The sequence below is a fragment of the Gymnoscopelus braueri genome, assembly GCF_963280865.1.
Source record: "Gymnoscopelus braueri genome assembly, chromosome: 14".
In the NCBI taxonomy this organism is placed as follows: domain Eukaryota; kingdom Metazoa; phylum Chordata; class Actinopteri; order Myctophiformes; family Myctophidae; genus Gymnoscopelus; species Gymnoscopelus braueri.
Window position 1 is genome coordinate 30,862,491 of NC_137619.1, and position 26,582 is coordinate 30,889,072.

At 43.9% G+C, this 26,582-nt stretch overlaps 1 protein-coding gene across 1 annotated transcript in view; it reads left to right on the forward strand.

Annotated features, from left to right (window-relative positions):
* Positions 1–26,582, forward strand: part of fmn2a (formin 2a) — a gene marked incomplete at its 5' end in the record, with an annotated part of 50,509 nt that overhangs the window by 9,469 nt on the left and 14,458 nt on the right. Inside the window, 10 exons of the mRNA XM_080449660.1 lie at positions 1,812–1,993; positions 2,772–3,559; positions 6,561–6,702; positions 11,373–11,466; positions 15,608–15,669; positions 21,130–21,221; positions 21,344–21,473; positions 21,678–21,824; positions 23,639–23,698; positions 24,587–24,707. Coding sequence (XP_080305786.1) covers positions 1,812–1,993; positions 2,772–3,559; positions 6,561–6,702; positions 11,373–11,466; positions 15,608–15,669; positions 21,130–21,221; positions 21,344–21,473; positions 21,678–21,824; positions 23,639–23,698; positions 24,587–24,707 — 1,818 coding nt within the window. The remainder of the gene's footprint in view (positions 1–1,811; positions 1,994–2,771; positions 3,560–6,560; positions 6,703–11,372; positions 11,467–15,607; positions 15,670–21,129; positions 21,222–21,343; positions 21,474–21,677; positions 21,825–23,638; positions 23,699–24,586; positions 24,708–26,582) is intronic.

Sequence of the window (26,582 nt, forward strand, 5' to 3'; positions counted from 1 at the left end):
TCTCTCTCTCTCTCTCATTCGTTCACTCGACTCCCTGAACATGTCATTCTATCTCTTCTCACCGGTTTATTTTGAAACAGCCTTTTAATTTAGGAAATCTCTGGTTTCGTATTTTGCATGCTGCATAAAAAATACTGTAAACACACTGAAATAACTCAAATACACTGTTAGCTTTGCACCAAATGGGGGAGGGGCGGGGGGGTTACAAGTAGGCTATAAGATAGGTCTAATTATTGTGTGTGTGTGTGTGTGTGTGTGTGTGTGTGTGTGTGTGTGTGTGTGTGTGTGTGTGTGTGTGTGTGTGTGTGTGTGTGTGTGTGTGTGTGTGTGTGTGTGTGTGTGTGTGTGTGTGTGTGTGCGCGCGCGTGGCATTAGGTCAGGCAAGGAGGGTCTGGTTATTGTAAGGCTCTGTCCTGGTAGTGACTGTACAAGGAAAACATACCCCAGGTCAGCTGTCCAACTGGAAATAAATAGCATCTGAGCCCTGCAACAGAACACAGACTCACACAGAGTTGCATGCACACAGTTGCACGGTTATCAAGCGGGTGGCTGGTATCAGCTGTTTACCTAATTACATACATTTCCTCTGACCTTTAACAATGTCTCTCTGTGACCCCATGGTCTTTTTTGTTGTTGTCTCATTATGTTGTTGGGGAGTCACAACGTATTCTATTGATATTTCTTAAATGAGGCTCAATTAGGGAAAATTTACTTATTTTCGAGAAAGTGCTTTCAGGTGACGCATTCCAAGACTTCAATTGTGTGATACATGTGTTTTCAGTGTTAAAGCCATCCATGTTATTTGGTCTGACTACATACATACATACATACATACATACATACATACATACATACATACATACATACATACATACATACATACATACATACATACATACATACATACATACATAGTTAATAAACAAAAATAGTTAGGCCTACTCATGTTGAACTTTGACAGAAGCTTGGGCTGTCATGTGCGCTGTTCTGGGGTAGTTTCACTGCACTGCCAATAGCACTGCACAAATAGTTTACTGCACTCTTTTACAATGCCCAGACATGGCATACACAGCAGGGAGGACCAATAATCTAATTAATTAGCTCAGTGGATTAGATTTACCAGGAGCGGTGCAAAATAGATAAACAAAATAAATACACCTTTGCAATAAACAATCTGACATCATGTACACTTAATTAAAAACATCCTTACTGCAGAGTGAGCACCATTGTTGAAATGTGCCTCACATGCAGAGGGGAGTTACCCCTGATGCGGGGTATTCATAATAATGCTCCTTTGTTAACCACCAAATCAAGCAGCATATTATTTACAGATCAATACCATACGGTCAGCGGTTGCGTTGGATCACACTACTCACTCCGTATATCACACACACATATACCGTGGCTCAGTGATACTACACGCACGCACGCACGGAAACACACACGCCACAGAGTAAATAAATAAACATTAAAAAACACCATTATGTTACATTTAGATAGTATGTTATTTATACATTTACCAGGTATTCTAATTCCTTTGTAGCACTTAATTGTTTTCTTAGCACTGTATTTAGATGACTGCTTTACCCTGTTGTTGGTTGACTATAGGGTTCATGGTCATGACACTTACTTTCAGGGAAGTGAAACGGCTGTGTTCATGTTATGTTACTTTCATAGAAACAATAGATAAAGATGATTGACAAATATTTCTACATAGGCTAATATATTGTTGGTAAGGCGATGCTGACCATCTTACCAACGGTCAACATTGCTTTAACTGCATCTTGAGTTAAACTCCTCTCTCTGTGTAGGCCTGCCTTTACTCATAGATAGACTAACCTCTGTGCAGGTAGAGCAGCTGTACACCTGGGCATCTTTTGGCCTCCCAGTACCCTCCCACCTGTGGGAACTGTACGGCAGAGACCCAGGCATTGTACAATGGCCCCCTCCACAGCCGCTGTCAGGAAAGACATCCAGAGGACCACACTCTCAGGTGAGTTAAACCTACTGCATGTCTAAACATTGTGTTCATTAACATTTTAACTTGATCTGTGGTAGAGCCTCTGTGGACAACTCCCTGCTATTTGTTAGGACTAATAACATATGGTATTCAGTTATTAACCATGTGTGAAGGAAATATACTGTATAATTGTGTATGTTACACTAGTCCTACCCATTTATGAAAATGTCAGTAACTCAATTCCCCCACCAGAGGGCAGACTTAGCATTAAATACTTTTCCACATCTCTTTAAGCCTGCATATTCCCTGGTATAATAGTAAATAAGCCACATACTCACTGTAGAACAAATGTTGAGATTTAACCACAGCTGGGGAATGTGTACATCCCGACACGGATCCTCAATAGCCCATATGAGGCCCAGAGAGACTCCCTGTCCCTGGGGTCAAATCTCTCAGTCTCCTCTCATCCCTGGTCTAACCAGTCTGGAGCCAGAGGTCTGATGGAGTCTAGACATAATGGACTGCCTTGACCCTTCACTAGCTCACAGCCCTGCCACTAAACTCCCTCAGTTGTGGGTGTTTTTTTTTTTTTATGTTATAATGTCCGAGACTTGGCAGCAAATCCCCAAGATGAAAGTATTGTTGCACTTTGGGATTTGTGGTTCAAAGTACAATAGGCTTGATAGCCTGCTTTTAGATGAATTTCAAAACAAGACGGACAGCAAACATTAACCTCGTGAGTTTTACTTCTAGTTCTAAGCTCTACTGTACTTGCAGGCCCCTTTAAACTCTTCCCTTTGGTCCCTGGCAGGCGGAATTCATCAGGTTGAAATCAGGTCAGCCGTCTCCAGAGGATAAAGATGGTCTCATCCCTCAGCTGGAGAGGACCGTCGATGACCTCAGGGTCAAGATTGCGCTGCTGCAGGGCCAGCGGCTCTCCTCGGCAAAGGACACCGGGGACAACACCGCCCGCCACAATGCCTCACTGATGAGGGGAGGGAGGGCGGAGAGGTCTGTGCAGACCTCACCTGTGGAGGAAGGCTTTAAGTTCGAAGTGCCTTTGAGTTCAACCAACTCGGCCCCTCCACGACCCACACAGGGCTTTGTCTGCACCTGCCAGCAGAGACCACACCCCCCACCTCCACCTCCCCCACCACCTCCACCCCAGCTCCCTGGGGGAATACCTCCACCTCCTCCTCCTCCTCCACCTCCCCCGCCATTACCCGGGCAGGGGCCATGTCCACCGCCTCCGCCCCCTCCACTACCTGGTATGGGCTGTCCACCTCCACCACCCCCTCTACCTGGGATGGGACCTCCACCTCCACCCCCTCTACCTGGGATGGGACCTCCACCTCCACCCCCTCTACCTGGGATGGGACCTCCGCCTCCACCACCTCCACCTGGGATGGGACCTCCACCTCCACCACTCCCACCTGGCATGGGGCCTCCACCACCCCCAGGCTTTGGGCCCCCTCCACCACCCTCGGGCGGCATGCTCTCCATGATGGCCCAGGAGGCTGGCCCCGCCAAGGCCCCCATTGAACCCTCCAAACCCATGAAGCCACTCTACTGGACACGCATTCAACTTCATGCTAAAAAGTAAGTCTACAGTAGCAGTTTTTTTGTTTTGTTTTTCACATGCCACCTCTGTCGCTTTGCTGGGGGTTCTTCTGACACTGAGGGACACAGTCAGGTAGAGGGTACCAACATGTTTATTGTAGAGGGGGCAAGATGGTACAATCCAGAGCAGATCGATGGAAATGTACCATCTTGCGGTAACATGTCATTATTCAACCGTCAGACTAGCCCCATTATACTGACTCTATCCCTAACCCTAACCCTAACCCTAACCTCACACTAATCTAACGGTTGGAATAATGGGATGTTGAAATTATGAGCGACCCCGTCATGACAGAGGCTCTCTTGGAAATGTGTGGGGATGGCTGATTTACCAACAAAGATCCTTAATTTACCAAAATACACAATCCCACACCTCGCCTCTAGGTACGAAATGGTGGTCACTCCCCTTTCCATTGGAATTAAGGGACTTTAGATCTCCTACCCACGTAATCTGAGTTCCCAGAAATTCCCGCTTAAAAACGGGAGGGGCGAGAACACTAGCCACGTAACACAGATACAGGAAATCAAGTTTGTCTTCGTTATCTATGTGCAACAGCTGTGCAGTCAAATCCAGCTCAGTCTAATTAGTGTGACTCAGGCCAGGTGTGACTGTTTAAATCAGCCATCACCCACAACACAGTAAGGAACTAAATTGTTTGTCATTTATTCAGAACATAAAAAATAATAATAAGCTAACATAATCGCTCATGATTAAAGAAAGTTGAACCAAGTGAAATCCTTCTGGAAAGGTTTCATAGAATTTGGACATTCAATCATAAATCATTTTAAATCAACAACACTTTTCTGTCAATGGAGGGATTTGCAACTTAGAGGTTGGCTTTATCATCAATCATCCTGTAAAGGAAAAAGGGTTAGGAAAAAAGACCATGACGGACTTACTGTACACTGGCCCACATCTTTGCCTCAGTTAAAAGAGAGTATGTGATGGCCAGTTTGTCTATCAGTATGTAAGCGGTAGGTTTGTCCGATAGGCATTACAGATAGTGTGTAAACAAAATGCATGGCTGATCATGTAAAGTGAAGATAGACATGCATCATTCACATTAAGGTATTCTCCTCTGAACTGTGGGGACTGGAGACAGAGAGAGAGAGCTTGACCATTTAAGATAAAGATCTGCCAAAGAGCCATAGAGATGGTAACATGGTGGAAAATGAGGTTGAGATGCCGGCCAGGAATTGTGGTGCACAGTGGTTTGACTTGAACCAGGTGCTCTCTCTCTTTGTCTTTAGGCCAGGAAGAAATGATACTAAAACTAGAAAAAGTGCTCCTCGGAGCACAAGTCTCCGCCAGGTCAGGTAGGTTATCATGGCCTCCTGGTGGTGCTATAATAGGCCAATGTGAAAAGGGTGCCATTTCTTCTTAGGCCTTTCACAGCAATCGGACACTGCATTCATGATTTGATTTGACCAATCAGGATGGAATATGGAAAATCGGACAGATCTGTGTTGATCACATGACTATAGAGATACTGTGTACCGATTTGCGAAAATGTGTTTTGCAAAAGTCGGCCTCATGGTGGCGCTATGACAGGCTGATCTGAAAAATGTGGGGCAGCGGTTCTGCTGTGGCATCCAGGGAGTGTGTGTGCGCAGTTTCACAGCGACCGGGCCAACGGTGGAGGAGATTAGCTGCTCGCAGACAGAAGGACGGACGGACGGATACACGGACGGACGGACACACGGACGGACAGACGGACGGACGGACAGGGGGCAAAACATACTCTCTCGCCATGCCTTTCGGCCCGGCGGAGACAATAAATATTTCCTGTATAAATGATGAGCGCTTGTGATTTACTGCAGTATGTTCCTCATATGTGTTTTGTTTTGAGGTAAAAAATTAGCAATGCGATTGACTAACCTGGTCCAGTTCTGTTTTATTTACAAATGCAAATACAATGCAAGTAATTGGTTCGAAAGTCTGGGGGTTCTTCATGTGGGCTCTGTACTTGTATTTGTGTACACGTTTGAAAGGGTGACAGTAGAGCACACCTAAGACAGAATACACATTGTAGACAATTGAGGAGACAAATTTGTATAATACTATATACTATCTATTGTAATTTTGATATACATGAATGTCTTACCTACCATGTAGAAGTGGAAAGGGACCCTGTACATTGAATTCATTTTGGAACCGTACTGTTCAGGAGAAATAATTACAACCTCAGTCTTGTTTGTATTAAGCTGCAGGAAATTGTTAAATATCCATTTCTTAATGGAAGTTGACAGTTAAATGTACATTTGTCAGATATACATCTGGCCTAAAGACAGGATGATGTTCAGGCTTTGTTTGAAATATGAGTGTCCATAATTTTATCCATCCAGCTCAGATTATGCATTTTCTTGTAATGAGATAGTGTCTTCCTTGATCTTGAGAATGTAGTATAACTCATTTAGTTTTTTAATGCCAATTATTATTGTAGATTAACTTTACATGAATCACTTCCAATAGAATGACATGTTATTGTATTGCGCTTAAACATAATCTATCAAGGATTAAATATATCAAAGAAGGATAGATGCTGTTTAGATAGATCTTCATTGATCCCGTGGGGGGGGGGGGGGGGGATTTAGCTTTCTGTAGTTTAAAACACAGGACAGATACAGATAAAGGTTAAAAAATATCTAAGCTTCAAGAATAAATAAAATAATCATAATCTTAATCATATTTAATAATAAGAGGAAGTAAACATGTAGAATGTACAGTACATGAATCAAAAACCAAAGGAGATTTTGGGTGTTGACTGACCAGACCAGCATTGACATGATGTATGAGTTATTAAGACGTGTATATGTACAGTAAATGTAGTCAAAGTGTATGTGAACGATCTATTCCCAGTAACATGGGTAATTAAATACAGTCAATACCCAATGGATAATAAGGAGTATACAATCTATCAATGGTATTAAAAAAAAAGAAAAAACGTACAGTAATATACACCTTACTCTGTCCTCATAGGGACAGTGGCTCTCTGGTGTGGGAGACGATTGAAGAGCCAACAGTTGACTTTAACGAGTTTGTGGACCTCTTTGCCAAAACTGCCGTCAAGGAGAAGAAGAAACCAATATCAGACACAATCAGCAAGTCGAAGGCCAAACAGGTGTGTGTATACATGTACACATGTATTGTATACGCGTGTATGCAACCTATATGCATTTTCGTGTGTCTGTGCGCTTGCGTGCGTCTATTTGTGCAAGTGTGGGTGAGTGGGACCCTGCTCACTCTATCTCTATCTCTTAGCCCCTCTGACTTAATTATGATCAGCCTCGTCCCACCTCAGTCTTTGTTTGACTCCCAGTCCGCTGACTCCCAGTCCCGCTGACTCCCAGTCCCGCTGACTCCCAGTCCCACTGCCTCTCAGTCCCTCTGACTCCCAGTCCTACTGACTCCCAGTCCCTCTGACTGACTGACGGGAGGAACTGCTGTAGCCAGACAGTTATTATGTGGTGTGAGTTCTGGCTCCTAGCCGGCTACCCCTCCAACCTGACCATCCACTGGTGGCGTGGAGCCAGTGGCTCGCGTGCGGCGAGGTAACCTCACGATGGTGATGACTGTCAAGAGAGAGAAGACGGAGGGAAAAAAGAGGAGGGAGGCAGGGGAGCAAGTGAGAGGCCCGGGAGCTATAATTGGTGATGCGGTTCCCCCTGTGCTGCTTTCTGAATGACTAAGTTTAACAGTCACACTGTTAGGCCCCCCTCCCTGATGCCCTTTCACCACATCTCTATTCTGGGGGGCGAACATTCAGTGAAAATAGCCGATCTACAAGCTCACAGCGCGTTGCAATGCAACAAGTTGTGAGCTTGTAAATGAGCTGTGAGCTTGTAGTTCTTGGCAAAGTGATTTGGTGTAGAGGGAAATACTAGCGCCCCTAGAATAGAGCCCTGGGGGACCCCAGTCAAGTAAGTAGACTACATAGGGTTTAAGTGGTAACGTCACACTGATATTCTTTCATAGGGGAATCATTTTAATCTCTGGTTTAGGTTATTGACTTGGAAATATATTTAAACATACAGTACAATTTATAATTTAGGCATTGAGTAGGTCTACGCTCTTTTGCAGAGCGATTTACAAAGTGCAAGGTCGAAGTAAGACCCTTTCAAAAACAGGATAAGTGGTCATAGAATTATATTACTAGAAAAACAGCCTGTGTGCTACAAAGTAGCAAGTAGACATCAAACCAGCCTCTATCAAAGTAACATACTTAGTATTTGTGAACGTGTAATCAACATATCTAACGTCTTTCTAAATAGCAATACTAGATAGAGTCTATCTAAATATTCAATTGGTGCATTGACTATTTATGGTTTTAAAGATAATGGGCCTCACTTACGAAACGATCACGATCAGATTTGATCCTAAAGCGATTGTACAAGTATTTCCACGAGCATACTCAGCATAGTCTCATTCATCATTATTGTTATTAGCTGAATTTGTTCCTTGGTACTGTATACACCCATGCTCTGAGACATGAATATGTGTTTGGAAACATGTCTAAAGTCACTTCACACTTGCCAAATCAATTACAGTAGTGCCAAACCTATGCATTTCTCTCCATCTCTTGTCTCTCATTTTTTCTCTCTCCTCTCTCTTTCCCCACGACACGGTCAAGGCAGATGGTCGCCCACCCTAGAGCCTAGGTCTGCCAGTTAAGGGGGAGTTTTTCGTTGCCACTGTCGCAAAAATTGCTTGCTCAGGGTGGGACAATGTTGGGTCTCAGCTCTATATGTAGTGTCTTGACTTGTTGTGGTTTGGCACTATAATAAAATGTTATTGAATTTGATACATACTAACTATTAGGTGCAGTAGTGTGGAGGTCACTTGCTACTTTTTCAAGATGAAGATGGGCAGTTAGGCCAAACCTTCTATATACCTTATCCATCCATCTTCAACCACTTATCTGAATTCAGTCGCAGAGGTAGCTGATCCTGACGCAATCCCTGGCCAGTGTGGAGATATAATCCCTCCACATGGTCCTTCTTCTGCCCGTAGCCTCTTCCCAGCTGGACATGCCTGGAAAAGCTCTCTACCATGCCCGAACCACCCCAACTGGCTTCCTTCTACGCAAAAGAGCCCTGGTTCTAATCAGAGTCTCTTACAGATGACTGAGCCTCTCACCTTATCCCTAAGGGAGATGCCAGCCACCCTCCTGAGAAAATTGGCTGCTTGTATCCGCAGTCTTGTTCTTTCTCTCATGACCCACAGTTAATAGTAGGAATGAAGATTGACCAGTAGATCAAGAGCTCTCTTTTTGTCACAATGGTGCGGTACAGCGAACACAGTCCCACTGCCGCTGCTCAGATTCACTGGCTGATCTTCCATCCTCCCCTCATTCGAGAACAACTCATACTAGAGATAATTAAACTTCTACGCTTGAGGTAAGGACTCATTCCCTACCTGGAATGAGCAATCCACCGGTTTCCTGCCGAGAACCATGGCCTCAGATTTAGAGACGCTGAACCTCATCTCATGGCGGCTTCACACTCAGCTGCTGCAAATTGATCCAGCGAGTGCTGAAGGTCACAACACACACACACGCACGCACGCACGCACGCACGCACGCACGCACGCACGCACGCACGCACGCACGCACGCACGCACGCACACACACACACACACACACACACACACACACACACACACACACACACACACACACACACACACACACACACACACACACACACACACACACACACACACAACACTTATACCAGCACATATCTTTGTTGTGCATTGACATGAAAACATAATGTTACTTACAAATGCCATCAAGCGCTGTTCTATTTTGGTGCTTTCCCCTTTTTGTTTTCTTAGGCAGAACAAATTGCTCCTCAGGGGTTTGTTTTTCACATGCGATTCGGAGCCGTATAGGATTGCTGAAAATCCATATTGGCCCGACGTTGAAAACAAAGTATTACTGGCATGACTGACACATGCGATCAGAAAGAAACACGCACGCATGCAAGATCAATCGATGATTGACTTGACTTAAAGGATTTCTTTAAACCAAAAACCTCAAAACACACATGGCTTTCATGAGAGCGTATGAAAATGCTGTGTTTGTCATTGCGTTTGGACTTGTTTTGTTTTCTTGAAACACCATTACTGAAAGGAAGATGTTTGCCGCTGAATAATTAGATATTTCAATAGATTCAGTGGTTTGCGCGTCCATCTGTGTTTTATTGTTGGATAATCCCACTGACATACTGCAAGGGCAGTCTTGTTTTAAATTCAATTTGAAATGTGTGTAACTTGCAGATGTGTATGTGTATGTAAGCTGTATAAATCCATACTTGTATGAGACCCTGTGTCCTTCCCCAAAACAAACTAAACTCAACTCTGGGTTATGTAATTTAAGTTTTTTTTATAACAGAGGAGCCAACTGATAAAATATGATTGATGACTCGCTTTTCCAACTGACGCATACACAGTCAGTCTGTCAGAGGCACGTTGGGGGAAGCCGTCCTAGCGTCATATCTCGACAGGCCTTGTCTCCCCATGTTGTGGCGCAGCCAGGAGAGACAGAGACAGTTGGCTCGGTGATATAACTTCCTGTGTGTGTTTGGGAGTCCTGTGGTCTGTGTGATCTGGGCTCAGTGGAATCAGTCTGTCTGGATAGCGGTGGGCTATAGGGTTTCCCAACCCTGTTCCCCCACACTTCTTTACTATACAGTAAAATCCTGAGTGTTAATTTGACTATGAGAGTGTCCAAATGTGACCATTTATGGTTATATTTGTACACTGTTGGAGATACAAAGGGATACATGAACATTGGCGATTTTACTGTGTGCTGGGCACTGCCTCCACTGCTTACTCAGCCCATCTGTGGTCCGCTCTTGAATACAACTTACCATGTATGATAACAAGTCGGACTTATTATTTGACCCTTGGCTGTTTTGACAGGTAAATGCTGTTATTATTCAACAAACGTTTCTTAATTGTAGCTCAAGTTTTAGTGGCTGTTGCTTTTAGAATATTAGTAGCTTCTTTTTTGTGCTATTATTGCTGTATCAGTAGGCTGTTTTTGAGTGCTCCTTTAGGGAATAGGGTTTTTCCTCCCCCCCCCCCCCTTTTTTTTTGCCAATTGCAGTCACATGGAACATAATGTAAACATGCTCATTGAGAACGTCTCCTCCACATGATATGCATTATCAGTGCCAGGGACTGAACCCATTGAATTACCCTGTTTGGTAAATAAGCGTCTAGTTGTCTGTTAGATCTGGAAGTTTCAAATCAACCCACTGAAAGATGATGGATGTGGAGAATTGCAGAGAGACGGGGGAAATTGTCAATCACAATAATCCGACCAGACAGGATTGTAATTTGCATAATGTTTGTGGGTGAATTGGCAAAAGTTCTCTTCCCATGAAAGGGGAAAAAAAGATAAAGGAGATTGGGGTTCATGTTTTTGACCCATTCAATAGTTTAATCTGTGTGTGTGTGTGTGTGTGTGTGTGTGTGTGTGTGTGTGTGTGTGTGTGTGTGTGTGTGTGTGTGTGTGTGTGTGTGTGTGTGTGTGTGTGTGTGTGTGTGTGTGTGTGTGTGCGCGCTGTACATGGTAAAGCAGTAGTCCTCAGTATTGCTGTCTCTCTCTTTCTATATATATACTATATATATATACTCTGTGTATACATACATACATACATACATACATACATACATACATACATACATACATACATACATACATACATACATACATACATACATACATACATACTGTACATACATACATACACACATGTTAATGTTCCTATCTCTCTTTCTCAGGTGGTGAAGCTGTTGAATAATAAGCGTTCCCAGAATGTGGGAATTCTGATGTCCAGTATCCATCTAGACATGAAGGACATCCAGAATTGCAAGTGTGATTTTATTCTTTATCTGCTTTCCATGAAGTTGTATTAAGTGAGTAACATAAAATAGCGGTATACATTGAATTTCTATGGAATATACTGACTGTATTGCTGGGGCTGAAAGTGTCCTCTGGCCATAATAACGTAGTTAGTTAAATTATAGATAGCACAGAGATATTACATAGCTCTCTTCGTTTTTCTTTTCATTTTACACAACGATTCCCCATCCTATCACAGTTCTCTTTGTCCTTCTGTGACGTGTTGTCACCATCTTGTCTAAATGGCGTTGTTAAAAGTGATGTCATTCAGATGTTGACGGGAATGGACTCTCTCTTCCTGTTTTAGTTACCCTCTGATTGCTCTCCAATCTTAATCCCTCATCCATGCGTCTAAACAGCCCTTCCTCAGATCCCCTCCATTCCTTTCGTACTGGGGGGGGGGGGTCTTGTCTACGTCTTCAAACCTTTATTGCCACAGCTGAGACGGCTATGTGGAATGTTTGCCACAAAACCCAAGCTGTGCGACATGCGCTTGTACCATATAAACACATGAAGTGGTATTGAGGATGTTTCTTGTGTATTGTGCCTTCAAAGTGGAGTTGAATTCTGTCTCCCCTCTCTTCTGGCCAATCCCTATCGGCCCTCCGCGCATTCATCTCAGGTCACGGGGGAGAGAGGGAGAACGAGTGAGGGCAGGCGAGGGCCACTCTCATCAGCGCTGTCATTCGTCTCCTATGTTAGGACAGTCTTTGCCATACTGCATAATTACCACTGATTGGAAACGGCACTATATCACGTCACAGTGTGATATACGCCGCCAAGAGGAACCCCTGTACACTACAGGGATGTCCTCTGGTGAAACCCCTCACCTCTTCCTTCCATCACTGCAAGAAGATGAACCCATATGGCGACAAAGGATCGCTTTGAATCTTCTCGACATTTTCCTGTCTCCTGAGTGACTGAATGAAGAAACCCTAGTGCCATATCTTTGACCAAAAAGACAAAAGTCCCCAAAAGTTGTAAACAACATAATAGATTGGTGTCGCGTTAGAAAATCTATTGTTTTCCTTTCTTAGAAACAATCATTCATAATAATGCCCTGGGCCGTTTAGAGGTTTTAGGCTAATGCTGTGAGTCAGAGAACAATGTGTTTGCGAAACGGGGGAGGATGCATTCTTGATTTCATCCCTCGTCACATCCAATCCAGTGAATCATTGCTTTATTTATCCCCTTGATTTCAAGTGTGCAGACAATGACTAACGAGACGTTGGCCGGCTCACTCCATCCACAGATATATAAAATATATACATTCTGAATCACTGATTTGGATCTTGTCGTTTTTTTTGTTTTTGTTGGTTTTTTTATGACCTTCTAATCGCCTAGAGAGGAGTCGTCAGTCTTTATTTTCCTCACAGCTGCTGTTGTTTGTCGTCCTCGGTCTTGGCACCCTACGCGCCCGGCGTTTCATAAGACACTTCCCGTGTGGTGTCTGCTTCCTGTGAGGACTTGGTGAACGTCGGTCACTGCGTTAGCAACTGCGTGGTTGTAGGCGCCATCCGGGGGCTGGAGTGCGGTGACAGGAGGCGTAGATGCTGGCAGATGGATTTTGGGGTTTTCGGTCGTGAGAGGACTGTCTTGAAGTGATGATACATCTTTCTCTCTCTCTCACACACACACACACACACACACACACACACACACACACACACACACACACACACACACACACACACACACACACACACACACACACACACACACACACACACACACACACACACACACACACACACACACACACACACACACACACACACACACATCTCCCCTCAACGACTAGCCAAACATCCAGCTAGCCTCTGGTTGAGTCAGTAATGAGAACCAAATGACTAAAGTTACCAGAGCGGAGTGCAGCGAGAGAGAGAATGATACAGAGAGAGAGAGAGGGGTGGGGGGGAGGAGATGCAGGGGCAGAAAATGAACAGAGGAGCGAAAGACGACGATGTGAGTGAAAGAGAAAACGAGTGGAAAAGGAGAGGGAAGACGGAGGGTTATTATTTCTGTGGTGGCTGTGGAAGGGGAGAGAGAGTGTCAGCAGGGTTAGAGGGTGACAGGAGAAAACAGAGAAGGGGGAGATGAGGTTGCCCTTGTGGTAGCTGCAGTGGAGAAAAGGAGCACGAAAGGGGGGAGGGGGGTGTTAGAGGATGACACGGAGAGAAGGAATGGAGGATTTATTGTCAACAAATACCTAGCAAGGAAAACAATGTTGAAAGTAGTTGTCGGTCAAAGTAAAATACCTTGTTAAAATGACACGATCATAACTCAGTGGGACTGTTTGTTTTCTTTTTGTGGTTTGCGGACTCATTCAGCAACCGATGGCCTATAATCTCATTGTGTACCCCGTTTCAACACTTCTGTAATATTGTATAAGTACAGTAAAGATGAGATCCAGCCTCAGCTCATTTATGCAGTATACTCTATAGCCCACTGGTTCTCAACGTCGGGTGCGGGGACCACTTCCCGTGGTCCAAATGGACCCTTGCGGGTCTGTAACTCTGAGAGTGTACAATTGTACCTTTATGGGTCCATTCGGTTCCATTTGTACACTCTACAAGTTAAATTAAGATTGAGGATTTTACAGTGTAGATTGGGGTCCCAGAGATAAATATTTATATCAAATGGGCCGTGGCCTAGTGCATACTTTGTCTACTCGGGGGTCCTTGAATGGTATAGCCCAATGATGACAGTCCCCAAATTACTGAATGCTCTATGCAGCTAAGACTTTGTATCTCAATTTTGGAAAAACAAAATTATAACAGTTTTTATGAATCCTATGTTTATAGTGCATTATAATCTGCTCATAACACTGTATAATTATAGTTACTTATAAGCACTCATAATATATAAGCATTAATAAAGCTTTACAACGATAATCATAAGGCATTATAAAGCATTTTATAATAACTTATAAGGATCATAGTATCAGTCGAAACGTCACTGATTCTTTTGGTGCAATAAAGCATCTGTCGCATTGGAGCCCTTAGTGTGCGAGCGTTTATTTATTCTTCTCTATACTGTTCGTCGCTCAGCACCTGCCCAAAGTCGGGTTGGGGATGTGCATGTCGGTTCTCTCTCTTCCCAAAATAAATCTAGTCATGTAATGAGAAACGGAATAATTACAAAAAACGACATGGGATTGCGAGACTGCGAGACCACACTGAATCCATTACTCCATGTTCTCTTATCCCTTTGAGATTACACACACACACACACACACACACACACACACACACACACACACACACACACACACACACACACACACACACACACACACACACACACACACACACACTCACTCTTGTACAGTATGTCAACAGCAAATCAGTAGATCAAAACAGTGCAAGCAATTTGGACACCCACTGCATGGTGAGACACAGACATGCTCTAGGTGTGGAGAGCTCCGTCGGGTGATTGTGCGTACAAGCAACACCTCGGCCTCAACACTGCAGACCCCCGGGGCTCTGTTTGTCTTTAAACATTTACTTTCAAAGGATTAATGCTCGCGGGCGCCAGGTCCTCGCGCCGAGACAAAAAGGCGACACCAGGAATTCAAACACGGGAGTTCAAACACGGCTCATTGTTACCTTTTGACATAATGTCTAAGGCCCTGCGTGTTTATGTTTTAGTTTCTGGCCTCTCGCTATGCTATCACTGAGAGGGCCGATAACTGTATAACTCATGGCAGACGTTGTATTAAATGACTTGTGAGAATTGAACCCTTGTGTCATTGAACATTCAAAATGTCATTCTGCTACAGTTTGTTTGAGCCAACACGTGTGTTATGATCTAGCGGTTAACAATTTAAAGTTTAATGTGCTGGTTTCATGTCTTATATGTTGTATGTAAATGTTGTTAACCACATGAACCGTATTCTGGGGGCGAACATTTCACGAAAATAGCCGATCTACAAGCTCACAACTCATTTTGAGCTTATAGTCTATTTTCTAAGAGATTTGATGTGGAGGGAAAAAGAAGCGTACCAAGTGCAGAGGCCTGGGGGGGCCCCTGTTCAACTAAGTATGGTTAAATGGATGGCTGCAAAGAAATGTCACCTCATAGCGTTAACTCTTTTCTCTGTCATTCTCTATAGCCATCCTAAATATGGACAATGCCGTAGTTGACCTGGAGACTCTGCAGTCCCTTTATGACAATGTAAGTATAAAGGAGTCGGAGTCATATTCTACTTATGGTTAATAGATTCAAACAAAAAGACAACACAAGACCTCATACACTTTTAAACATGTGGGCTAATGTGGACAATAGACAGTGAAAATGATGAATGTGAACTTGTTCTGAAATAAATCTGCAAGAATTTCTAGCCAGCGCAGAATCATGTTTGTAGATGCTGTTGAGCAACAAGGCTGATATTTACCATCCCACGTATCAACAGTGACAGGATAGACCAACAGACCCATTTTATCTGGGCCAACTTTACGTTATTTTCACTGCGTGGTTTTGTATTAAAACTATTATTTTGGAACCGTTTGCTTGCGACAAATAGCATGATTTATGGTTACACATTTCATGCCATATATGAATAACAGGCAATCATTTTATTATATAATGAAAGCTGAGATGCAGCTCAATAGGCCCCGATATCAACAAAACAGCAAAAAAATCATTCAACAGCAATTACTTCTGTTTCTCTTGGCACTTTACCGGCCATAAACTGCGCACAACGCAAATCCCATCCATCAAAAAAAATACCTTTCCAAGATCACGGAAAGGTGAACTTTTGTATACAGTCCGGGGGGAGAAAAGAAACCCTCCCGTTATTAATTAAAGGAAATTAAGCCGTGTCTACAACATGTTGCTAGATGCGTTTCACAGTGGGGCTGTCGGTTGGAGGGCAAGCTTGTCTGTGAACATGCCTCGCTATCTGGAGTTCATATTCCATGTGTTCCACTTGAAAGGGTGTGCAAAAGGAAGTGTGTATTAGATACCAAAACAAACAGGCGAACCACAAACCCTACTGGTATGTGTGCTGTTTGGCGACAGAGTGAGTCCTGTCTATGTCTGTCTGTTGGCCTGGAAGCAGAGATCTCTGCACAGTAAACATGTACAGTACTGTACACTTCATGCTGAATCTGATCTGAGCTGTGATACCCTGCATACTGTACAGCGGAACAGGAGAGAGGAAAGCCCTCACATTTGCGGGCACCGCTCTTCTCAAAAGTGCCGGTGTGGCTTTGAAAAGACAGAGAGAGAGAAAAAAAAGCCTGGCATATCTGGATATCAGGTTAAAGCTACGCCAAGCGGAATGACCGCATTCTACTGTATAACATTAGCATGAAATGAATTACGGAGCTGTCATCACTGCCTCACAATATGACTCCATTTTGGCTTCGAGGGGCTCCCTCCTCCCTGTATACAGTAAATACATATTCATCAAACTTCACCGATAGGAAACCTCCACCACTCGGTGGAAACGCTTCAAGACCCGTGCAACGTTCACGTCAATAAATAACGGGACATGAAAAGGGGCATGTTTTCCCCATTTCGTCCATGATATGGCCTTAAGATGCTATGAAATTCCTGCGAATGGCTTTTTGGCATGGCTACAGAGGACAGGCTTGGACCTTTGGCTGCCAGAGCCATATTAATAATGTTCATCATGGGAATGAGTCGGAGACTTGAGACATGCTGCAGTTATGAACCAATGTGTCATAACTGAGGATCAAAAGACGCATAACCTCTCCACTCAGCCCCCTCTCCTCTCACACTCTCCCCCTTCTAACTCTCCTCTCTCTCTCTCTCTCTCTCTCCCCTCATAGCCTTGGGCTGTGTTATTGAGTCAGGGAGCCAAATTGTTTCTCTTTTGTATTGCGAGTCTCCATCCTGTCTGTGGGTCTCCAGCCCCCTAAACCACAGTTGGCAGCACAACCAGCCTGTCTTTAGGAATGAGAGGGGCTTCTAATGGTTACACCCTCACTTACTGTTTTAAAAGCAAAGATCACACACTCTTTCTCCATCTCCCTCTCTCACTCTCTGTCTCTGTGTTTCTCTCAAGCTCATATACAGACAAACAAACATCTAGGAACAGAGTGCAGGGTGCAAGTGCATGAATTAATGATATAATAAGCACACCCACACATACACATGTGCATAGTGCATATATGCGTGCGTGAGTGAGTGAGTGCGTGCGTGAGTGTGTGCACGCACGTGTGCGTGTGCAGACAAACACAGTGGGGTCATTCCCAATGTCGCAGTGAGAGATGGGGCCGCCCAGTCTGTGAGCAGTGGGGTTAGAACCACTCCTGTTCTTTGAACAGAAAGCCACAGCCTGTTAAGGGGTCATAGTGATAGTGGCATGCCACTCCCTCCCGTATAATGTCACAAAGCAGACTTCTGATACTCTGAAGTTCAGAGACTCCCTTCTGCTGACAGTAGCCAAATGTCGTCCTGGAGGTTGTCTAAGCCTAAGCCTTTCGTCATACAACCATGTCACTCGTCAAAAAGAACCAATTTACGTGTAAAATTCGTGGTGCCATATGTGGCCTTTCTCACTTGAAAATCAGGTATTTATTTTCTCCAGGTGACACAAGAGCGTCTACTGTCCAGCATATTGTGTTATTACAGCAAAAAAAATGATTTTGCGAAAATATGTCAGGTTCAAGGTTGTACCTTATACTTGTGCAGGTACATTAGAGTAAAACTTATTTTGGTTTGGCTTCCTTCAGACAATGCAGCATCATAACTCTCCTACCTTGATAGGGGAAACAACTGAATATGAGATTGAGAAAGCAGTCCTGGGGGGGAATGTACATTCTGAGTAAGCACATGTATGATGGTGAATTACAATCTATAAATTTACCATTAGAACCGCGTCCTCCCACCCCCTAAAAACAAACTACCCTGTACTGTAAATTACTTGCATAAATATGGTAAATGGACTGCATCTCTCCACTGCACTTTATAATGTATTTTACATTCACCATTCACACAGCGACATCAGAGCAGTTAGGGTTCAGTGTCTTATTCAGGGACAATTCGACATGCAGCCAGGAGGAGCCGGGGATCGAACCCGGGGATCGAACCCGGGGATCGAACCCGGGGATCGAACCCGGGGATCGAACCCGGGAACCTTCCGATTACAAGTCGGGCCGCTCTACCTCCTGAGTCACTGTAAATAGTAGGCTCATGCTGTTGGGCTTTGCCAGAGCCATGTCTGACTGTTTATGACACAGAACTCCGAGCACAATTTGTTCTTTGGAAAATACAGCATCGGCAACACAATGAAAATGGCAGAAATGTTGTTTCAGTGAAAATCTGAGTGACACAAATAATGATTAAGTCCTGGCTGGACCTGTTTAGCCCTGTAGTGGAAACCAGGCTAATGAATACCACTTGGCCTATTGGTCAGAATGCTCAAACCCTGGCATCGCAAATATCAGCGCATTTGATATTCCACACGGGACCGTATTTCTCATGCTAACAACCAAGGCAACATGCCCCAGCAATTCAAAGATCACACGCTAATGCCTACTTGTCCCCAATTACACCGCACATTTCTGAGCCCTCTGCTGCTGCCCTTTGAGAAGTATCTGCTTTGTGTTAAATGTATTTACACTTGAAACCAACTCGGGACAAGGCGAAACGGAGCTTGCCCTCGTCGACAGAAGGCAGTGGTGTGTAGAATACTAATCGGCCCCTCAGCTCGTTTGATGCTGCCGTTTGATGTTGTCCAAGAAGCCATGCCGGGGCCAGAACTCAGAGAGAAAGACAGTGGGAATGGCTTTGCTCTCTAAGACTTGTGCTTCAGGCTCTATGTGGATTCTGGAGGGAGTTTATACTGTACGTTCTCTTCTCTGGATGGTTTTATGGCTCTGCCAGTCCACGTCAGATGCATTATTATAACAGCCATTGTCTTTGCCTGTTGTGAAACGAAAGGGCATTTCTGGCCTGTGTTTCTTTCAAACCACCTTGTATAAGACTGTGGTGCAGAGTCTGACAGCGGGGTAACGAGGAGGAATGTGGCATGGCCAAACGAGTATGCAGTACAATACTGCACTTTGCTTCTTATTCCATACTGTTAATGGAATCCCCATGCCGGATGGCATAAAGTGGAGTTAAGTGAGAATACTACTCAGTGAGTTTCCTTTGGCTTGTGTTAAGTATCGGAGAACCATGGTTCTCTGAATGATGTTGAATGCCACAGGTTTGAGCATTGCAAAACATCATTAGGATGAATCAACACACAGTGACTGGATTTTTTTTTTGGAACCATATACTATTTGTTTAATTTATATATCCAAATGATCTACAAAGTAACTATTTGAGCCTTATTTTATACTTTGTTGTACGACAGTGTTATTTTTGCAAAACAGACGTTATAAGCTCACAACGCATCGCAAGCTTGTAGATCGCCTAAGTTATTAAAGTTCAGCTTAAAGCTCTCTCCTTTAATAAATAATTGTTCAATCTATTTGGACCATGGAGTCAGGTTACATAATACTGACTAGAATCTTCACCATGGTTGAAGACATATCTTATCTTCATAACGATATTCACATTTTTAATGCTCTTTAGCATCTTATCCATTAAGCTGTGGTAGAGAAAAGACAGGCAGTAGATACACAGTAGATCAGAAGCAAGCACAGAAGTTAAACTGGCTCAGGAGTGATAGTAGCTGCTAAACCATGTTTGGAATCTAAGAACAAGAACAAATGACATTTATAAATAAAATTCATATTTTTTCGCGCCCAGGCCGGTCAGGGGGCAACGGACAGACTCGAGCCGGGCACCGTTGGATGCGCCTTGCCAGCCCGTATCCAACGTTCGGGCGCTAATGCCGCTTTAAGCTGAAAAGCGTAGATCTACAAGCACCGGCCAGCGAAAGCTGGCTGTGTCCGCTCTGAGGAGCGCTGTGTCCGGCCACTGTGGACCAGATTGTATGGTAGCACACTAGCATTGCATCACTTGCTAACTTCTATATGCTAAAGCTATACAAGCACACATACCTGTGATATAATTTATTTTTGAAGGCATGCAGACGATATTCCCACATCTCATGACATCGTTGCTGTTATTATCCTGTTCAGTGAAATTTGCAACTTCTAACTTACGGCACTCTGCCTGCCATAACGAAATCTCTGGCCGCCCCTCCAGAGCATGGAAACTATCTGACCGCCCCTCCAGAGCATGGGAACTTGGGAAGCGATAGCGAACCAATCATCAAAAAGGTGAAACTGCCACATTTCGGATAAGCGCCCTTTTTTGAGAAGAAACTCCCCTTTCTTGCCGGCTAAATGTAGGACTGGTTACCCAGGTCAAACACACGATGGGACAAATCAGCAAAATTTCGGCTTCAGTTCTCTGATTTCTACTTGGAATTATTATTATTGATTCAGCTGATCTAAAACAATAGTCAAACTTGAAGAAAGGAATAGTTTTCTTCAAGTTATCACAGTATTTCTCATCATCTTTTTAATGTTAAAACCAGATTTTCATCAAGTTGCAGTGATAAATTGCCTCAATGAAATGTGTGTATGTAGGCTAAAGGTGGTGAGCCTGTGTCACACTCACCATAGAAACACTTGCACTGCAGTACACCTTGACATTGATATATTCTGCTCAATATGCCGTAAAGAAAGACTATTTGAACTTTCACAGAGAGCCCAAGAGGATGAAAAGGACAAGATTGAGAAGCACATTCAGTTGTCCAAAGGCAGTGAAGACGCCAAGCCACTGGACAAGCCTGAGCAGTAAGAGTGAATCTATTCACAGGAACAGAATCATCAGATCAAAACTCTCTAATTTCATGGGGGTTTCGAGATGCGTATCCCAGATGTTCAGTGGTTGACGGGTCTTGTCATCTCGTCTTCAGGTTTCTCTTCCAGTTGTCCCAAATCCCCAACTTCTCCGAACGGGTGTTCTGCATCCTGTTTCAGTCGACCTTCTCTGAGTGCATCTCCTCTGTTCTCCGCAAGCTAGAAGTCCTGCAGAGAGTTTGCAAGGTGATCCGAGGCCTGGTGTTCTCCTACTATTGCATTCTGTCACGCACTTCTGTCCTCCTCTCTTCCCGTTGTTGTAATATAGACATCAGTGTTGCCTCTCACCTGTGTGCATGCGTGCATGCATGTATGTGTTTGTGCACGCGCCGCGTGTGGGTGTGCGCGAGCGTGTGGGTGTGTGCGTGCGCGTGTTTGTGTGTGTACCAGATTCTTCAGGGCAGTACGTGCGTGATGCAGGTGCTGGGCCTGGTGCTGGCGTTTGGAAACTTCATGAACGGAGGGAACCGCTCTCGAGGCCAGGCGGACGGCTTCAGCCTGGACATCCTGCCAAAACTGAAGGACGTCAAAAGCAGTGTGAGTGCTCTTGTCTATTAGAACGAGCATGAAACAACGCTGTTCACACTGAAGGGAAATACATTATTTTCTAATCTTATTCAAAAGGCCATTGAACAGCATCTGTACGGATGTGACTCAAAGGATGTCAGGGTTGGTGTGGATAGTCTAGTCAGAGCAATCACAAGCTCATGATGTTCATTTAAATCAGATTTATTTCAAAGACCATTCAACAGCAGCTGTAGGAATTAGTTCTTTAGCTGTATAAGTCAGTAAGTTGGCAAAATGTGTACGGTACTGTCATAGTGAAGGAAATAAGAGACCTTTCAGGGGATGTAGAAAGTCACTCAATAAATGACTTGGATTAGGTTATGCTCGTATTTATGAATTAGTGGGTTGAGACCCAAAAGTGAGTTGTTAGAAGTTCTGACTGCACTGCCGACAACAGCAATTTAACCTCTTAGAAGCCCCATGTTATTTGTTGTACGTCAGTAGTAAAAATAGCTGATCTACATGCTCACTAAATGTGATTGCAACGCAATGCGTTGTCAGCTTATAGATCTACTATTTTCACCAAATGTTTACCTATTTTCAAAGAATGCTGGGGTTCATATGGTTAAGAAAATATTTGTTACTTAACCACTTAAACCCCAGCATCGGTATTGTGGGGAAAGCTTTCACTGAAAATAGCAGATCGACAAGCTCACAACGCAACGCGTAGCATCGCATTGTGAGCTTGTCGATCGGCTATTTTCAGTGAAAGCTTTCCCCACAATAACAGAAAATACACTAGTATTGAGCCCTGAGGGACTCCAGTTACCCATATGGGGTTTAAGTGGTTAAAGGACCATACCAGTGGTCTGGCATGTATAGTATGACTCAGGGTATATTTGACATTTTCTAAAGCCGTGGTTGGTTAGATTTTCGAGGAATCCATTGGATTGCATTCATTTCACTGTGGTACGAAAATCTACTTGCAGAGACTTGAGTGTTGCTCGAGATAGGTAATCCATCACACTAAATATCATCGTGCGGTTATTTTCTATGTCAAAGTTACATCAAGTTACATTACATCATTGCGTTTTAAAGCATGTTAAAGCACAGGTTGATTTGAAAAGTATAGCTGAAAACAGCCCCGGGAGAAGAATAGATAAATAATCATAATTGAATCCTGATTTCATGGCCAATTAAAAATGTGAATTTCTGTGTGAGAACTACATGTTGGCTGTTCATGTAAACATTCTAATTATTGGAGAGTGGATATGGTTTATCTACTTCTCAAACACCTTTAACATCTGACTATAATGTAAGTAATGTTAAGTAGTGTTGTAGGGTGAAGGTTCTTCTTGTTATACTGATATAAGTTCAACTTTACTTCAGGTCAAAGAAACTGATCCTACGTCAGCAACTCGTACACAGGGAACTTAACCCCCAGAACACCAGAAGGCCACAACTTTGCAGCTTTGTCCCCTTTCCATAATACAAATGCCGGTCACAACGTGCCATCTGTGCCGCCATATAAGGATGCAGTGGTTTGTGTGTTTTTTTTGTTTTTTTTTCGCCAGTGGTGGAATGCGTAAGGTACCCATAAAGAACCACAAACTTTCCACCGGCTCTAAGTTATGACAGCCAGCCCAACACAGTTGTGCTTGATGCATTACCCTGTGTTGTGTTATGATTTATCCCCATCTCAGAACACTGTCTTTTGTACACGTTCGCCTCTGCACCCGTCCTGCTAAAAAAAGAAAAAGAGATTAAAAAAAAAACACGATTAGATTAATAAATAAAGGGATTTTGGTTTGTTTATTTGGAACTTTTTTCTTTCTTTCTTTCAGGATAACTCCCAGAGTCTTTTGTCTTACATCGTTGCTTACTATCTAAGGCACTTTGATGAGGTATGTTTTGGTTCCTGTTTATTTGAATCACTTTTCTGTTTCACTCTGATTTGCTTAGAAATCCTTCCAGGCCCCTCTTTTCATCTCCTCTCTTGCCAGAGGATACCGTGGCTTATCCTTTATCAAATTATTTATTTTCCCTTTCCTCATCTGCAGCAGACAAATCTCTCTCTCTCTCTCTCTCTCTCTCTCTCTCTCTCTCTCTCTCTCTCTCTCTCTCTCTCTCTGTCTCTCTCTCTCTCTCTCTCTCTCTCTCTCTCTCTCTCTCTCTCTCTCTCTCTCTCTCTCTCTCTCTCTCTCCCTCTCTCCCTCTCTCCCTCTCTCTCTTTCTCTTGCTCTGTCTCTCCACCTCTCCTGGATTATGTCTGGGTTCATTCAAACCTGCAGTCTGTTCACTGGCACAGCATCCAAAGGAGCGCTAGTGTAAATAATTAGGTTCGCCAGATGAGATGAACTCAGTGGAGAGCAGCCTGCCAAAGTCAACCTGCAACACACGGCCTTAGCACTCCTAATGGCTTCGTAGGAACATTGATGGACAGTAGGATATGTGCGCTTTGATTGGCCGGGCTCCCCACCCGCCAATGGTCGTTAACCTCAATTCAGCCTTATCTTATTAAGGATTGTTTGGACTGTCAATAAGCAGACATCCATTATAGTCTCACCTGCTGTATACACTAGAGAGGCCTTCACCTATTTGAGAATGATTGTCTTTGACATGGTGTGTGTGTGTGTGTGTGTGTGTGTGTGTGTGTGTGTGTGTGTGTGTGTGTGTGTGTGTGTGTGTGTGTGTGTGTGTGTGTGTGTGTGTGTGTGTGTGTGTGTGTGTGTGTGTGTGTGTGTGTGTGTGCGCGCGCACGCGCGTTTGCGTGCGTACGTGTGTTCCACCAGGATGCAGGCAGAGAGACCTGCGTCTTCCCTCTCCCTGAGCCCCAGGACCTCTTTCAAGCCTCTCAGATGAAGTTTGAAGACTTTCAGAAAGACCTCCGCAAGCTGAGGAAAGACCACAACGGTATGTCCGTCAAACCAGTATTTTCCTTCCCCTTCTAAAAGCTTTAAACTGTGTATTTACAACACGACTTACCGTGTAGTAAACTTGAATTGACGCCGATTATGACAGGTGTCATATCATGTTTACGACACTGTTACATTGAGCTTTATAACATAAATCCTGCATAATCCACCCAAGTCTCTGCCTCAATGGGAAAAAAAGATCCCACCTCCAAAACATGCCTGGCTATGGCCATGTTTGGATCGGCAGCAAGGGTCAACAGAGAGATAGTCATCTGTTTGTCGTACCTCTGTTTGTCGAACCTAACCAGAACCACATGTGGTTTGTCAGATGTAGACTCCTGTTGGACCGGGCGCGGCTTTTACTGTCCTTATGAAGCAGAGATCAAAATATTACAGGAGCCGCGGGTCAGGCAACTTATTCACTACCATCCGAAGTCCGTTCGAGTTATTCACTTCAGTGGGTGAGGAGCCTCCTAAAGCTCCACAGAGTCACCTCGCTGACCCTGGAAGGTGTGCGTGTGTGTGTGTGTGTGTGTGTGTGTGAGTGTGAGTGTGTGAGAGAGAGTGATATTATATGGATGTTTTGAAGAGAACTCTGGAAAATTCCTCCATGTCTCTCTGGATAAAGCGTGTGTGATCCCTTTGGCTTTAAAACAAATAAAGGCAAAAAAAAGCCCAGTCGGCAGCTAAACTTGGTTTATTTTATGGCACTGTGGCGTGTAAAGCCCTTCGTGCAAACCAACAACCATAATATGCTCATTATGAGCACATCTTCATATTGATTAACATGTAGTATTTTGTTGACGTTTATATAGAATTTGGGCAACTGTGCAGTGTTCAGAGCCCGGGGTGGGTGAGTTTCTGTAAATGCCTATGTATCAGTACTACAAAGAGCTCAGTAGATGTGTGTAAATGCCTGTGTATTCGTACTGCAAGGATCTCAGCAGAGGTGTGTAAATACTTGTGTATCAGTACAACAAGGATCTCAGCAGAAGTGTGTAAATGCCTGTGTATCAGCACTAAAGCTCTGTAGATGTGGAAATCAGATTATGCTCAGAAAAAGCCAAGCTGATCGGTTAAGGCAAAAAAACAAAAAAAAGTTAAGAAAAATCAGCGCAGGTTAATGAATGAGGCCGTGGAGAAATACATGCATTATTCAGTCTCAGCTCACTCAGCACTTCCAACACTTTCCAACCATTCAAGGAACTACAGGTGGTAAAAAGCTAATATACACAGTAAAATCCTCAGTGTTCATTTAACTCTGAGAGAGTACAAATGTAACCAAATGGACTCGAAAGGGTCCATTTGGTTACATTTGGTTACATTTTTACGCTATCAGCGTTACAAATGGATAAATTAACACTAAGGATTTTACTGTGTATATGTTCCGGTGTGTGTGTGTGTGTGTGTGTGTGTGTGTGTGTGTGTGTGTGTGTGTGTGTGTGTGTGTGTGTGTGTGTGTGTGTGTGTGTGTGTGTGTGTGTGTGTGTGTGTGTGTGTGTGTGTGTGTGTGTGTGTGTGTGTGTGTGTGTGTGCGTGCGTGCGTGCGTGCGTGCGCGCGCGCGAGTGCATGTGCGCACGTGTCCATGTGCTCGCAAAACAAAGTGCATACCCATGTGCGAGTGTCTGCATGCTTGCTTTTCGATTGAGAATAATTCCCCAAGCCGGGTCTGTTCTCTATCACATTTTATGTATCTGTACTGCTAAACCAATCAGGTCTCTTATCCGTGTTGTCTCGCCAAATATTGTTTTTCTCCTACTTCAATCAATCATTTGGCTGCTCATTATTTGCAATTCATAAAAATGGAGTGGCCCATGAGGGACACGGACCTGCGTCCGCTTTGCCCCCAGTGGCAGTGGCGCATGATGGCCC